The sequence below is a fragment of the Sturnus vulgaris genome, chromosome 5 (assembly GCF_052056855.1).
Source record: "Sturnus vulgaris isolate bStuVul1 chromosome 5, bStuVul1.hap1, whole genome shotgun sequence".
Taxonomy (NCBI): domain Eukaryota; kingdom Metazoa; phylum Chordata; class Aves; order Passeriformes; family Sturnidae; genus Sturnus; species Sturnus vulgaris.
Window position 1 is genome coordinate 2,839,889 of NC_142247.1, and position 15,508 is coordinate 2,855,396.

Here is a 15,508-nt window from a genome sequence, read left to right on the forward strand (position 1 = left end):
CCAAATTCTGGCTGCAGCTCCAGCCCCTCCAGCTCCATCCACCTCCCCTTTCAGCCCAGGCACCCATCCCACTGCCCTTGGCCCCACAGCCCCAGGGGAGATCAGCAGGTGTTTGCCTTTGGGGCTGTGTCACCTTTCCGCTCCCAGCGCCTGGGCAGGTGACCAAAAACAATTACCAAGTTGCACACTGCGTTTCAAGGCAAAAGAGCAAAATCTTTGTTCAAGAAAACGAGCATCTTATGGACTTCTTTCCAAAATTTCCACTTTCAATTCATGAAAATGTAATCCAAGAACGTTTGCTTTGCAGCTTCCTAAAGGAAGCAACCCATAAAACCTTCTGTAATCCCCAGGCTGAGGTGAGACTTAGCTCTGCTGAGATCAAACACACATTTTTATTGAACAATAAAGGTACAATGTTACTATGATGCACAAGTTTGGAGCTTTTTTTTTTTTTTTTAGTGAATACTTTCTCAGTTGCCATAGAGCCTTCAGGGCATTCCTTGTTCAAGCATAACTCATCCACCAGCTGCAGTCCCCTTGGAATTAAGTCTTTTCAGCATGGATCTTCTTCAAATGGTGCACCTGGGTCTCCAGAAGTATTCCTGAGTCACAGTACTGTGAGCTTAAATTTTGGCATGAGGCAGGATGTTTATATCTGTTTCAGGGGTCTCCACACATGTCACCACGGCAATTTATCTTCTTTACATTCCACCCTGCACTTAATTGAAAGATATATTAAGAATTGTTTCTTCCTTATTCAAACTCCATCTTTAACACAATCATCATCTTACTGGATATTCATTATAAACCCCACCCCTTGCCCCTGCAGACCACTGGAGTTAACACCTCACCAGTGTGAACAAATGACACATATCCCAAACCCACCCCTTCTCCCACAAAATTATCAGGATCAACACTGTAACAGTCAACATGTTTTCCAACTGCTTCTAAAACGCTTTCCAAGCTGAACTCTCAGCTCTATCCTTGGTTGTGCCACTAATCTGCTCATCTTCTGGCATGCACCAAACAGTACAGTGTGTGTAAGTTACTCCTTGATGTCCCAACAGCTTATCAAATGATACCAGTAGTAACTGTGCTCAGACCTTGGAGCTTCCAGGCCACAGCATCAGTGATCATCACTTTTTCAGGGTCCCTTCCCCCTGGCCTGTAAACACAACCCAGCAGTTCAAACAACTTTGGGGGACTCTCATCTGTGGGATCAGCAGGATCAGACGATTTCTCCCCACAGCCCTTCACTAGTGGGTCCTAAAACCTTCCTCCCTTGGGAAGGGCAGTGCCTGCTAGTAGCAGAGAGCCCAAACTTCTCAGAACTCTGCTCTTACCAGGCAAAAACCTGTGTCCCATTTGCTTCAGTTTCCCACCACTGACACAGCCACTGCAGGGACAGTTGCTGCAAGTGTTCAATATTTCTGCAATTTCATTCTGAGCAAAGGACTGTCAAGAGATCACTCACATTCTGAGGAGAAGCACCCCCACCCCCACAGGCCTACCCAACCCTGCAACTCAGGCTCCCTGAAGAGGCTTTGTTTTCACTTGGCCATCAGCTTTCAGAAAGCATCTGTTTCTCTCTTCTAAGTCATCTTCCTACCCAGCACTGGCCTGCCCAGATGCCTCCTCTCTTCAGGCAATTGCACACTGTGTGTACTCCCTCCTGGACATGCACTGGCTGCTCCACTTCCCCTGCTGTGTATTCCCAGGGCCAGGATCATTGCTCCTTCCAGAGCTCTTCTCACTACTCCACTTCTTGGCTGTCACTCAGGTGAAAAAAAGAACACAGAAGAACAAATGAGTAAATGCCTTTCTCCCCCTTCCCCAGCCTCTGTTTAAGTCAAACACCCATCCCTCTCCTCCTCTTCACCCCTCCTTTGTCACCACAGATTACATCCAGGCCATCCCAGTCCCTTCCTGGAACCAAGGGTTGCTCAGAGGGTGATGCTGGGTGCCTGATGCTTCCTTTCACCACTCAGTCCTGCTTACTGTGTCCTAGAGCTCCTGGGTGGGCAGTCTGCTGTCCCCAGGGCTGCCACTGTCCTGCCCAGCAGGGGTGGCCCAGCCCACAGGACCCCTCTTTGGAGTGAGGGGGACTGTGGAGGACACACAGGTGCTTCCCATCTGCCAGAACTCAGCCACCCCAGGTACAGCACCAGTTTCAGTGCTGGCCAGAATCAGTTCATGGATTGCCCAGGCTTCCCCTGCTGCTTCCTTAAATTAAACTTAAACTTAAACTAGACATGTCCTTCCCACCAGAGAGGGGTGGTGGGATCACTGCCTCATCCTTGGCTTGTTATTTCAGCAGGTGTGATTAAAGAATAAAAGCATGAGGACAAAAAGCATCACCAGCTCTGAGAATATGGGAGATGCACCAAGATGTGCTCCTGGGCTGATTTGAGCTCAGAGTGACAAAGAAGCCGAGGTCTTCTACAGTCAGGGCTGGCCAAGATCCTCAGATCTGCCTCCTGGCATCCAGGGGGTAAACTCAAACCCCCCACTGAGCAAGATAAATCTACCTCCAGGTGAAGCAGAAATTCCTGCAGTGCTTCCCAGCCATTCAAGCTTGAAACCTGCATGCCCTCACCTCCAAACCCTGGTTTAAGCTATGCTTGTGTCTGATGGTAGCTCTGAAGCTGTAGCTCTTCCCCTTAGTCGTAGAGATGATCACACCTTGCAGCATTGTCACCTCCCTACTTCGCTTTCATGTTTTTTTCAGCAGGCCACTGGATGTCTCTGGTAAACACTGTCCATGAGGACATACCCACTTCCATTATTTTGGGCCCTGTTCTCAGATTCCAAACACTGCTGGTCACCAAAGTCACAGCTTGTGGTGAAATTACAGTTACTAAATGCAAAGTCAGCAAAACAAACTGAAAACTCATGATATTACACCCCTTTTCAGTGCATGTGGATCAAAGGGGAAAAAAAGAAAACAAGAATGACTTCCCCCTCACAGTTCCTCATTGTCAGCACTCTCTGGCCATGCTATCAAGGACACCAGGCACAAGATTTAGCAGGCTGGTTGTCACAGGGTGACACATGCAGTACTTCTTCCTCTCCCAAGGCCCCCACCAGACCTTCGGGAGAGGCAAACAGTGGAGAGCTGACTGGCCTTACAGATCGAAGGGAAAGAGCTAACAGCACTAACAAAATACAGAACTTCTGCCTGAAGCCTCTTGTGACAGGATGGAGGCAGAGATGGAGGATCTCTCTGACTTGAAACCATGAGGGAAAATTCAACCCAAGCTCGAGAAGCACCAAGTTGTGTAAAGGTTTTGTGATCCGAGTGAAAGCACATCCTGCCAGGGATGCCTGATGGTGCTGACACAAAACAGGAGGAACATTAAAGAGGAAAACCAATTATCTTGCCACCCTTAGCTAAATGGAGCAAAAAATATGAGGCTGCAGAGAGCAGGGAGAGGCACTCAGAGGAAACACTCACACCTGAAGAAACTCTCCACACATGAATCAGCAGCAAAGCCTCCCAGGCAAGTCTGGATTTTTCCATTGCATGTGACGTCTTCAGCAGAACAGCGAATGCTTGTCTGCAAAAGCATCAGAGCCACATTCTGGTGTGAGGCTGCTGGCCACTACAGCGTGTGATTACAATCGTGCATTTCATCCTGCCATGTCCTCAGCACTTCCCTAAAGACACAGGGACAACACGATCATTATGTCACTCATTAAAAAGTCACTGCTCCCCTTTCGAGACTTCCAAAAAAACCCTCTTCTACGATTCAAAATAAAGCTGTTTTTTTTTTTTTTTTTTTTAGATTCACTCTATCCTGAAGTACTCCTAAGCCGCAGCTCCAGTGGAAGCTGCGTTTGTGCCTTGGTGCAGAACCAGCTTCTCCTGGCTCTCAGGAGCCAGGCACACCGAGGTTTCTGCTGTCGTGTGGCCGTATCAGCACACGCAGGGCAACAAAACTCTGTGGGGACCGGCCCGGGCCACCACCCTGACACGGGGCTCAGCGCTTCCATGTCCTGGGACACACAAAGCGCCAAGAGCTCTTGGGGCGCGGGGACACAGCTCTGCCCCTCTGTCCCCATGTCCCCTCATGTCCCCTCTATCTCATCCCCTCAACGCCGGGATGAGGCTCCAGGGGACCGAGGGGCTAAGGAAGAGTCCCGGGGGCCAGGCCCGTCCCACAGAACCCGGGGACTGCGGGCCGATCCGATCCGATCCCCCAGCACGGAACCAGACCCGGGGGCTTCGGGCCGATCCGATCCGATCCCCCGGCACGGAACCAGACCCGGGGGCTTCGGGCCGATCCGATCCGATCCCCCGGCACGGAACCAGACCCGGGGACATCGGGCCGATCCGATCCGATCCGATCCCCCGGCACGGAACCAGACCCGGGGGCTTCGGGCCGATCCGATCCGATCCGATCCGATCCCCCGGCACGGAACCAGACCCGGGGGCTGCGGGCCGGGCCGGGCCGGGCCGGGCCGATCCGATCCGATCCGATCCGATCCCCCGGCACAGAGCCGGACCCGCGGCCTGCTCCTCATCCCCGGGCCCGGCGCCGCCCCCACAGCCCCGCGCCGCTCCGGGCGGGGCGGGCCCGGCCCCGCTCCGCTCGCTATTAAAGGCGCGGGGTTCGGCTGTAGCCGCGGTGTGCAGTCATGGCGAATTACGTGCAGCTCAACACCGGAGCTAAGATGCCCATCCTGGGGCTGGGCACATGGAAGGTACCGGGACCGGGGCACGCCGCCTTGGGCTGGCGGCGTGAGGGCGATGGGGACGGGGGAAGGAAGGAGCGCTGCCCGGGCCTTGCTAACGCTGACACTCGGCCAGGCCGCCGCTAGGATCTGGTTTTATTTAATTTTGGTTTGCTTTGGATATGGTGGCTTTCTTGGTTTTATCTTGCCGTGAGAAAGATCTTCCATGCTGTGTTGACGAGAGCTTTTTTTTTGCCGTCGCTTTTTTCAGTCCCAGCCAGGGAAAGTGACAGCTGCGGTGACGGCTGCCATCGATGCCGGGTACCGCCACTTCGACTGTGCCTATGTGTACCAGAACGAGAACGAAGTCGGGGAAGGGATCCAGCAGAAAATCAAGGAAGGCGTTGTGAAACGAGAGGACCTCTTTGTTGTCAGTAAGGTATGGGTCTGGTGATATAGGATATACCAGGGGATACCTTTTTTTATTCTAAAGTAACCCCCCAGTTCTTTACTTACCTACGCTCTTGTGCAGTGTGGAACAATTCAGAACATCGCTTAAGCTATTCCTGAGGTTCCTATTAAATCTCGTCCTGTACTGAGAATTATGCAGGGTCCATACCACAAATCTGGGCAATGCTTTCAACTTAAGTCTCAATAAGTGAAACAAGACTATTTCTGCTGTCTGCCAGGACACCGTGCAGTCAGTCATGTGTGCTGCCACTGCACACACTGCCCAGTGTCACAGGCCAGTCCTGCTCACAGAACAAGCCCCACTAGAAGAGCTGTAGGATGACCTGGTTTTACATCACTTTCCCAAGGGGATAGGCACCCTGCTGAACAGTACAGAAGAATTCCAAGAGCTTTAACCCAAGAGGTCACCATGTGCTTTTTTTGTCTCCAGCTGTGGTGCACGTTTCATGACAAGCCTCTGGTGAAGGGAGCCTGCCAGAAGACTCTTGCTGCCCTGAAACTGGATTACCTGGATCTGTACCTTATCCACTGGCCTCTTGGTTTCAAGGTACAGTAGTAGCAGTGCCCTTGGCTTTATCTGTGAGTGGCAATTATGAAGAGCTGTATGGCTTTATAGCCCAGTGATTGCTTCAGTTGCACAAATCATGCTGTGTGTATTGTGTAACAGCACTGCTCTGGTGCTCAGCTGCACTGTGGCCATGTGAGCCAGCTGTGACATCCCTGCTTACATGGCATCTGCTGCCCTCTGGTCATGGAAGAGGCAGACCTTAAATCCTAAGGATGTGTTTCCCTGCTGGAAGCAGAAGTTATATCTCTTTCCTTTTGATTATTGCTTGTGTTGCCTTCTACAAGTCCAAAGTTATGCTCAGTGTGGTTCCCTCTTTGTAGGAAGAGGGTTATACTTTGCTGTCTGACTTTCCTCTGCATGTTACAGAACCATAAAATAAGAGATCGCTTGTCTTTCATTTCTCTTGTTCATCACTGAGTCCAATTCAATTCAGCCTGAACTGACCTTTGCTATAGGAGCTTTAGCATTCCACAGGCTCTAGAGTTAAACTTCTTAATTCCTAACTCTTCTACTGACTGCATGCAAAGGAGCTGATGTTTCACTTTGAGTATGTCCAAGCTTAGGCTTTTAGTGAGAGCTTGATCAAAATTTTCTCTCTACCTCTTTATTCCAAGATGAACTGTTCTTTATAATATCTGTATTTTTAAAATTAGTTTCACATGGATAGAAGTATCAAAGTGAAAATATGTTGTGGTGTAAATAATGAGTAGAAAATAACTGGTTGTGAATGAAGTTGATATCTGGTAGATAGTGCTAACTGGGACACAGGGTGTTCTAACCTTCCTTATGCCAGCAAATTAAACAATGAGACTCTTCATGAAAGACCTGTCAGGAACTCTGGTGCAGTATAAGGTGAACACATTCCAAGTCCTAAGTGGTTCCTTATTAAGCATTTCACTAAAACACTTCATTATGAGCAGGTAACAACTGTGTATTTTTGTAAACTGGCTATAATTCTACTTTCTGTACTACAAGTGGAGACTTAAGTTTCACCATATGGATTTTGATGAGCAATGGGACATGGTGTCCATCAGATGTATCTGTCCTTACTGGGTTGACTGTAGGCAAAAAAAATGCTATAATACCAAGTGAAAAAAAAATAAAAGGCTGAAGACTATAGATAGTGAGTATTAGTGTCTAATACATCTGTAGATAATTAGTATAACAGTAAGGATTAGTTAGTCTTGTAAGAAGAGTTTATAGGATCATGGTTTTCAGCTGGTGTTAACCCAACTTCCCAATAATGTGTGTTTCAAGCAATTTCTCTCTCACTGACAGGCAGGAGAGGACCTGTTCCCTGTAGATGACAAAGGTGTGGCTATCCCCAGCAACACAGATATTCTACAGACGTGGGAGGTGAGTTCAGCCACAGCAGGAGAAAATTTAGACTGATGAAGGTAAGGAGAGCATCAGAGGCTGCTGAAAACAGAAGACAATCTCGTACACTTAGAATTACTTGGAAGGACTCACTGTTAAAATAGCAAATTGTCATGTGTCAATTCATCACTTTCTGCTTCTAACTTGCTGTGAATTTCCATTATCTCAAAGAATGAGCCCTTCAGGCATGGCACATATACACCAATGCTGAGGTTTTTTTCCTCAAGCTTGAACTCTAAACACTTACTTTAGTTTTCCTATGAAGGAAACAAGGCACGTTAGGAAGTGTGTGTTCTTCAGGCCCTGCCTTTGTATATTAGATGCTGACTTTGTGCTTCTTTCTGCCAGGCTATGGAAGAGCTGGTGGATGCTGGTCTGGTAAAAGCCATTGGAGTCTCCAACTTCAACCATGAGCAGATTGAAAGAATCCTGAACAAGCCAGGACTGAAGTACAAACCTGCAACTAATCAGGTAAGCTGCAGAGTGGCAGGGGCAAATGTTTGGTGTTCTTTTTTTGTGTGGTCATTTGTTGTGGGTTTTTTTAAAGAAAATTACAAAAATCTTACTTTGAAATAAGGTTATAGAAAAAGACTGGAGTAGGCGCTACATATTCTTCAATCTCACCCTCCAGCTGCTTCTGGCTGCCAAGGTGCTGTGAGGCAATAAGCAGCTCCAGAATCCCTTCTTGTTGGAGGAAAAGAGGGGGAACTCAGATGAGCTCTGAAAGCTTCCTTGCAGTAGAGTAAGGCTTGGTGTATGTATATATAGAGAACTGGATGACTGTCTCATGATATTTCTGTGGAGAAGCCAGTTCCTGTTGGTGATGGCTGAGGGAATTGATCAGGAACATGCTTTATGGACTCAAGACTTAAGGAGAGTTAGGAGGAAATGAAGTTGCAGGGTAGACAATGGAGTAAAAGTTGTATAGACAGCACTTGAATGAAATATTAGGAAAATTCAGGTGGCAAGAGACCTTGGGAGGTGCTCAGAGGAGCATCAGCCCTGCGATCAGACCAGATTGTGCAGGACTTTATCCATCTTGAAAACCTGTGAGGATGGAGGCTGCACAGCCTCCCTAGGCAGCACCTAGGTCAGTGCTCCCTGACCCCCTTGAGTGTGTGGCAGGAAGAGGGAGTTCTCCTACATCCAGTCTCAACCTCTCCTATTCTCAGCTTGCATCTGTTGCCTTCCTCCAAGCACCACTAAAGAGCTTGGCTTGTCTTGGAATGCCCTCATTTTAGGTACTGGAAAGCTGCTCCTGGGAGGCCTGAAATCCTCCCTTCCCCAGGCACAACCAGCCCAGCTCCCTCAGCCTTTCCCAGTACAGCAGGTTCTCCAGCCCATCCTGGGGGTTCTCTGCTGAACTGATGGCAGTCTGTCAATATTTCTGCTACTGAGGGGAGCTGGGAAGAGGAAACTGAACACAGTATTATGAAGGTGGTGTAGCAAGGATGACTAGAGGCAAATGATCAGTTCTCACAATTTACTGGCTGCGTTCCTGCTGCCAGGGCTCACTGCTGGCTCATGTCCAGCTCAGTCTATGACCCCCCCAAGTCCTTTCTAGCATACCTGCTTAACAGGTAGTTAGGTTTCAGCCTGTGCTATTGCCGGGGGCTTTTCCTTCCCAGGTGCATGATTTTGTGTGCAGCCTTGAATTCCCTCAGGTTTGTTTGCCTGTTGTTTCTGCCTGAATGGGTCCCTCTGAAGTGGCAGTCCTGCCCTTGAGTGTGTTGGTTGGTTGTTCCCCAGTTCGACATCACCTTCAAGATTCTACCTATTGAATAGTTAAGAAAACTAGATACTCTATTACTCTTAAATAGCTGTGTTCCTGCAACTGCTGAAGCAAAATAAATATGTATAATCTGCCCTAAAAATGGAGCTCTTTTCTGTTTAATATTCCAGCATGTCTCAGAGGGGAAACAGGCATGCAGGCCTCTGATAACAGCAGGCAACTCGAACCACAAATAAAGCGCTCGAGGCTGTAAACTGATTCCATGTTTTGCACTCCTTTGCTCCACCTGCCAGCCACACAAGTTTCCAGGGACTGCCCTCAGAGTGCAGCTGCAGGAGGCTCAAATGGCAGCATAATCCAAATGGTTCTTGCTGTTGCCTGCTGAAATAAAAGTAGTGCTTCCTGGTGTGCAACTATCCTGAAAGTCCCTCCGTGCAAACTATCAAATATTCATGCTCGTTCACTGCCTCCTGACACGTGAACAGTTCCTGTTCCATACTCCTTATCTGTGCATTTGCCTGCCAGAACACAGATCTGCTGTGGAGGAGTCTGTATTGCATTATACAGCAATTTTTATGGATGTTCACGCTGAGTGCACGTGTGTTAGTAAAAGGTCTGTAATGGGCAGTGTAGCAGGCAACCATTCTCAACATTTTCAGACTAGAGGTGTTGAGTGGGACTATTGACACAAAGCAAATAAAGATTAATGAAACAATGCTGACCTTGAAGATAATATAGTAGCTGCAAAACAATAATACGGCATGTTTAATTAGGGGTGAAAAGAGAACTTTGTACTTGCCTGATCTGCAATCCTATTGCTGGGATTTTACAGTCCCGTTGAGGCAATTGTGTAGCAGGTCAGCCATATACTGGAGGGGATCTGGATCAGTAAAATTTTAAGGAGATTTATCACAGTCCTTGGACCCTTCACTGCAAGGAGAGCTACTATAAATAGTAGGAAGGGGGTGGAGCATAGAGAAAATAAAGATTGTATAATATTGCTTAGACTGAGCACAAAAATCAGCCTCTGATTAGAAACTAATCCCTGGAACATGTTAAAGCAGTTAAGTCACTGTCAGTCTCTACACTTTTATGTTGGCAGGTGGAGTGTCATCCATACCTTACCCAGGAGAAGCTGATCAAGTACTGCCAATCCAAAGGCATTTCTGTGACAGCATACAGCCCCCTGGGCTCTCCTGACAGACCATGGTAAGACTGCCTTGCCAGGGAGCTGGTGTGGATTATTCTGGAAGCACTGAGACTACATGTGCAGCATCCATTTTTCATCAGATACAGATCTTTACTAGGTTGTACCTGTTGAAGTTTCTTGCCACTGATGATCTTTCCTTTGTGTAGGGCTAAGCCTGAGGATCCTTCCCTTCTGGATGACCCCAAGATCAAGGAGATTGCAGCCAAGCACAACAAAACCCCAGCACAGGTGAGTGGGTGCCAGAGTTCCCCTTCCTGTAGCAAAACATGAAGGACAGCTAATGACAATGTGGAGGACAGGCTGGCTCTTCATTCCCTGTCACCTGTGGTGTTAGGTGGCAATGCAGGTTTGTTCCTTGTGTGGCCATTCCATGCATGCTTGCAAGGGTGCTCCAATCATCACAAGAAACATTTTCTTGACCCATCTTCAAATGCTGCCGTGTTTGTCTTCCCATCTCAAGTGCTCTTGCAAAGAAAGGAACATTTGAATAGCCTACTCAAAATCTGGGTGAGAAAGAAAGGAGTTGAGTGTCATTAAATTGCAGGGGAGAGGAGAAAGGAAGCCTTGTGGCATTCCACCACTCCTCTACATGCACTTCAGGAAGTACCGTTTAGAATTCAGGTATTATTTGAATCACAGCTCCAAAGAGTGGGTTAATTCTTCTGAATTATACCATTTACAGTAAGTAACTGCCAAACAAGCTCTGCTTGCCATGGGGCAAGAGCCATCCCCTCTCTGATGCAGTGATGTGCCTCTTGCAGGTTCTCATTCGGTTCCACATCCAGAGAAATGTGATTGTGATTCCCAAATCCATCACACCACAGCGCATTGTGGAGAACTTCAAGGTGAGCCATAGGAGTGAGCTGGGTGCATGGCATGTCCAGGGATGGCTTGGCTTCTCCTTGCACAGTGAGCAGTGATCCTTTCTCACCTTTCCCAGGTGCTCTTCTGACAAGAGACCTGGGCTTTTTCTCCATGTGTTTACCTGCAGTCTCCTGAGGGCTGACCTCAAGATGACAGTGGGAGAGCAGGAGTGACTAAAGCTTTGGGAAACACTATATCCTGATAATCTGAGCAGACACTTTGTGATTCTTCCTGTTCTGTGTCATGTGAATGAGTCATTTGACAGCTTATTTGGGGCCTGAGTGCAGTAGCACAGCCAAAAAAACTTCTGTAGAGCAAGCACTTTTAAGGAAATAGTCCTGGTGTCCATAAACTGTTTTTTAACTCTTGATTCAGTGGTCCTGGACTGGACCCAGTATTAGGATTTTGCTTCCAAACACTCAGTGGCTTTGGGTGGAATATGGAGGTCTTGCAGCCACTACTTTGGCATAGCACAGGAAGATGCATCCTTCACAAGTTGGAGGCATTCTGCTGCACAGTGCTCCCCAAACTTCTTAACACAACTGGCATGTGTAACTGCAGCTTGAGATTCTATAATTCCTGCCTCTCCCACTCCAGCTAGAAAAGGCTCAGAAATCCAGAGTTCTTTTTCCTTTTCCTTTGTGAAGCAGTCACTTCTAGCAAGCGCCCTACACTATGAGCTTGTTCTTTAATTTTGTGATTTTTTTTTCTTTTTTTTTTTGTTTACAAGCACTGATTTGTTCAAAGAGGTGATCTCTGATTTCCATCTTTTTCTCCTGTTAGGTGTTTGACTTTGAATTGACTAAAGAGGAGATGGCAACTATTCTCAGCTTTAATAGAAACTGGAGAGCCTGTGAAATGACCATGTAAGTGGCACTTCCTTTTCTTTAAGCTGTTAAGTTATCACATAGTTCAGTAGATGAAGTTACAGAGGGTAGTCTTGACTGAAATTCAAGATATTCAAACTCAATTTTCAAAAGGGTCATCTTCAAAATAACTTTGCAGAGTAAGATTTTCATTTAAATGTTCATTTTATGAACTAAAACATGATGAGCATTGAGCAAACTTCATTTTCAGTTGAGTAGCCAAGAAACTCTTTGTAGCTGGAATTGCAACAGGAGGCTTCTTATTCATATTTTTTTTGTTCATATTGGAGGAATGAGCATGATGGAGACTTAGTCTTGATTAGCTTTGCCTGTGGTGTTTTGTCTTTCTTCCTCATCACTCTTAAGTATATTACAAAAATCTGTGTGTTCTTCAGGAGCTGCTGGGAAGGTAGATGAATATTCAAAATATAATGTGAGGATTTCCAACTTGGAAGCCTAGATCCAGATACAAAATCTTTTTTGGAAGGCTGCAAAAAAGGTCTTCCTGTCAGTAAACAGCAAAATCTTGACTTTGTCTACAAAGCACCTCTAGGTCCCATCACCCAAACAACAGAAGGCACTCAAAAACTTTGTTTGGAAATGCAGCATGTCACAAAGGAAAGAGAAACAGACTTTGCCTTTATACACTTAATCTCCTCCCTTGGTGGTTCTTTGAAGTGGTTACAGCTGCATGTAATGTCTTTGAGAGGTGAGATAATCTTGGCTTTTTTATTTCCTTCAGGTGCAAAACTCACAAGGATTACCCTTTCAATACAGAATACTGAAGATGGTTTCCTGCCTTTCTCCAGGCTTCCCAGATAAGCTTCTGCTGTTGCCTATGAGTTCTGTGTAGCTTTTTCACTGCATCAGACACCCCTCCACGCCCCCATTTTTTTTCCTTCTTTTTTCCTCACAAAGATGCAGTATATGTACTCTGTGACTTTGTGCTGTTTGCTTTTTTGGAAGAAGGAAATGCTGAAATGGTTCTGAAGAGCACACTATGTGGATTAGTAGATTTTCTTTGCCAAACATCAAGTCTGGAATTGGTAAGCAGAAAGCATTGAGCAAGTTTGAACAAGCAATCACTTTAATTTTGGAATACTGTGATTTGGAGTTAGTGACTATTATTGTCTGGAAGGACCAGGATATTGGCAGATGCTGCATAATGAGGTCTGCTTTTTTTTTTTCTGATTACTTTTGGGATTGGTTCTGTTTCTTTGTAACACTCCATGCCTTTTTCTCTCTAATTGGAATTATAAGTTGATTTCTAAGTGTTTTCTACATGGGTAGATCTTTGAAAAGTGTAGAGATCCTGGTTTCTTTGTGATATAAAAGCTGTTTTGCTTATAATAAAATACAGTTTCATTACTGTGTGTAATGAGATGGTTATTTCAGCAATGCTCTAATGGTAGTAATGCTGGAGCAGCTGTATATTGTCAGCTGTCTCTAGAGATTACACAAAAGCAGGGAAAGTTACCATCCCCCACAAAATCATCTGTTGATGTTGACTTCTTACGTGTGCCCTGGGAGCTGCCTGCTGTTCTCATGGTTGAACTTGTGGCTAATGAATTTGTTTGTGTCTCTCTTTAAATAGAACTGTTTTGGTTCTGACAACCAATAGAGTCATGTTTAATTCAGTTTTTATTTTACTGAGGTTGATAGTATACTTTTGCTGGTAGAAAACTTAACTCCACTGAACACTTGAAGCCTACACAGCATCCTCTGGGATTGCTTTAATAAGCAGTGGAAAACTTGCCCTCTCCAGCAGGGGAGCACAGGATGCAGGAAGGAATTCTGTGCTTGTACAAGATCCCATTGGCAAATATAGTAAAAATGGGTTTCTGAGAAAATCCTGTGTCATTGAGCTAGCAGAACAGAAGCTTAATTCTTTGTTCAGGGAGCACAGAAAAATAGGCTGATACTGAACTTCTGCTTTGTGAAGTGTGTTTGTCCCTTTGTGGTTTTCACAATACTTGCATGTAGTGGTTTTAAAGCTGTTGCCACCTGAGAGCTGCTCAAGGCTGTTCACAAAATGCATTTGGGCACTGGTAAAAGCAGTGGCTAATGTTGGGTGGCTTTCTTGCATATTCCTGTGAGAGTTTTTTAGATGTCTGAGTAGATCTGGGATGTGAATCGTCCCTCTGAGGAGGTTGTGTCGGCCTGGCAGAAAGGGGAGGTTCTCTCTGAACTGATGGGAGACACCAGGGCCAAGTCAATCTAAATGGTAAATGTGGGATTGTGATTCCATAACTGCATAGCAAACCTTAAAGTGAACTCGGCCAGATTAAAATGTAGCATGAAGGCAAGTAGATATCAAGGTATTTGTGAAATAGGTGGTTTGTTTCCTGGTTCTCATCAAAAGGAGTCTGACTAAGGAGTCATACTAATTGAAAATTACAAAAATCTGTTTTCTCAATGTAATGGCTAGTATTTATTAGAAAGAATTTTTTTTAATCTTTTTAGTAATGCTGAGACCAGAATTAGCATGCAACATGTGTTTGGTCACAATTTACAATAGTCTGAACAGACAAGATTGGGTTAACTTAAAAAACGAGGAGGAGAGAATCAATGTCTGACTTGAAGCAATATGCTCCTCTAATGCTGACTCTTCTAATATAAATTGATTATAAATCACTTTAAATTCTGGGCTTAAAAGCATATACAGAAAGCTTCAGCTCTTTGTGTGTTTTTGGGAATACTTAATGTGATAAACAAAAGCCCTAAGGCATCTAAAAAAGAGCCAGAAGAGTGATGTTCTTTGCTTAGTCTGAGCTGTGACAGAAAACTGTTTGGGGCAATGTTGACTTGCTTGCAAATAGCATTTTTGTGACAAGTGTGTTCTGGCCAGAAGTTACATCGAGGGTCAGGGTTTCCAGAATAGTACATCAGGTTCTGTTAGCTTCCTCTGTTTTCATTTCACTGTAACTTTCATAAAGTTTGTGCCTGAAATTTTCCATTCTGCAAGTAGGAATTTTACTGGAGACAGCTTGGAGAGGGACTGCTGCACGGCAGAAGGGAGAGCAGCGAGCACTCGGGGTGTGGAGTGGCATTGTAACAGGCTCTCTCTGTATTTCACTGCGTGACTTAGTGGGAAGGAATTTGGAAAGGGTCACACTGGGACACAGTGCAGCCCTCAGCCGGCAGAGGGCTCGGATGTTGGTGAAGTGTCAGAGTGAGAATTGAGGGTAAACAGAGAAGCACCTGAGTGCAGGGGTAACGATGCACAGGCTGTCACAGAAAGCAGGCTGTTGTCAAAGCACGGGAAGGGAGTGACAGGAAACCCTGGCATCCTTAATGGCTTTGGATTGCTCCTCCAAGGGTAGAGCTAATTAAGGCTGAGATAGAGGAAGAGGCAGTCTGCCTTCAGTCTAAGAATTGTTACAAGTAAAACACTTATACCCCCATGCTTTTGCCATACTCTGCCTACAAGAGCAGAGATTTCCTTTCATCTCCTAAAAGGTAAAGTGGAAAGATCAAAGAGCTCAATATCCGGAGCTCAGCATTCCTGCTAACTGAGCTCTTCCTGCTGAAACTGTTCACAGCATTTGTTTTTCTATTGTGATTTGACAGATCTCTGGGTTTCTGATCAAAGACATTTTTAAGGATAAATACAGTCTTGTAGCTCTTCCAATGAAAAGTTGGTTGTGTTTTGTTTTGTGTTCTTAATTTAAGAACTTGTAGTTCAGCTCCACCTCGTCAGCCTCTTCCTTGACATTCTGGGGACTGTGCTGCAGCAGCTGAGCTAG

General features: G+C 45.9%; 1 protein-coding gene and 1 long non-coding RNA gene across 5 annotated transcripts; one reads left to right on the forward strand and one right to left on the reverse strand.

Moving 5' to 3' along the window:
* Positions 1–373: 373 nt before the first annotated feature.
* Positions 374–4,488, reverse strand: LOC148223506 (uncharacterized). Of its 4 annotated transcripts, XR_015803625.1 has the most exons (4): positions 4,428–4,488; positions 3,455–3,657; positions 1,610–1,775; positions 374–718 (listed from the first exon to the last, which is right to left on the reverse strand). It is a non-coding gene; the product is annotated as an uncharacterized LOC148223506 (long non-coding RNA). The 4 variants fall into 4 exon arrangements; XR_015803624.1 differs by lacking the exon at positions 4,428–4,488 and having other exon boundaries at positions 1,610–1,769; positions 3,455–4,134; XR_015803623.1 differs by lacking the exon at positions 4,428–4,488 and having other exon boundaries at positions 3,455–4,133.
* A 139-nt stretch (positions 4,489–4,627) lies between these two features.
* Positions 4,628–13,130, forward strand: LOC106849438 (aldo-keto reductase family 1 member B1-like). The gene is made up of 10 exons (XM_014870055.2): positions 4,628–4,704; positions 4,946–5,113; positions 5,576–5,692; positions 6,992–7,069; positions 7,439–7,561; positions 9,925–10,031; positions 10,179–10,260; positions 10,794–10,877; positions 11,680–11,762; positions 12,505–13,130. The coding sequence occupies exons 1-10, from the start codon at positions 4,639–4,641 to the stop codon at positions 12,545–12,547; spliced, it is 951 nt and encodes a 316-aa protein (XP_014725541.1). The 5' UTR covers positions 4,628–4,638; the 3' UTR covers positions 12,548–13,130.
* Positions 13,131–15,508: the final 2,378 nt, after the last annotated feature.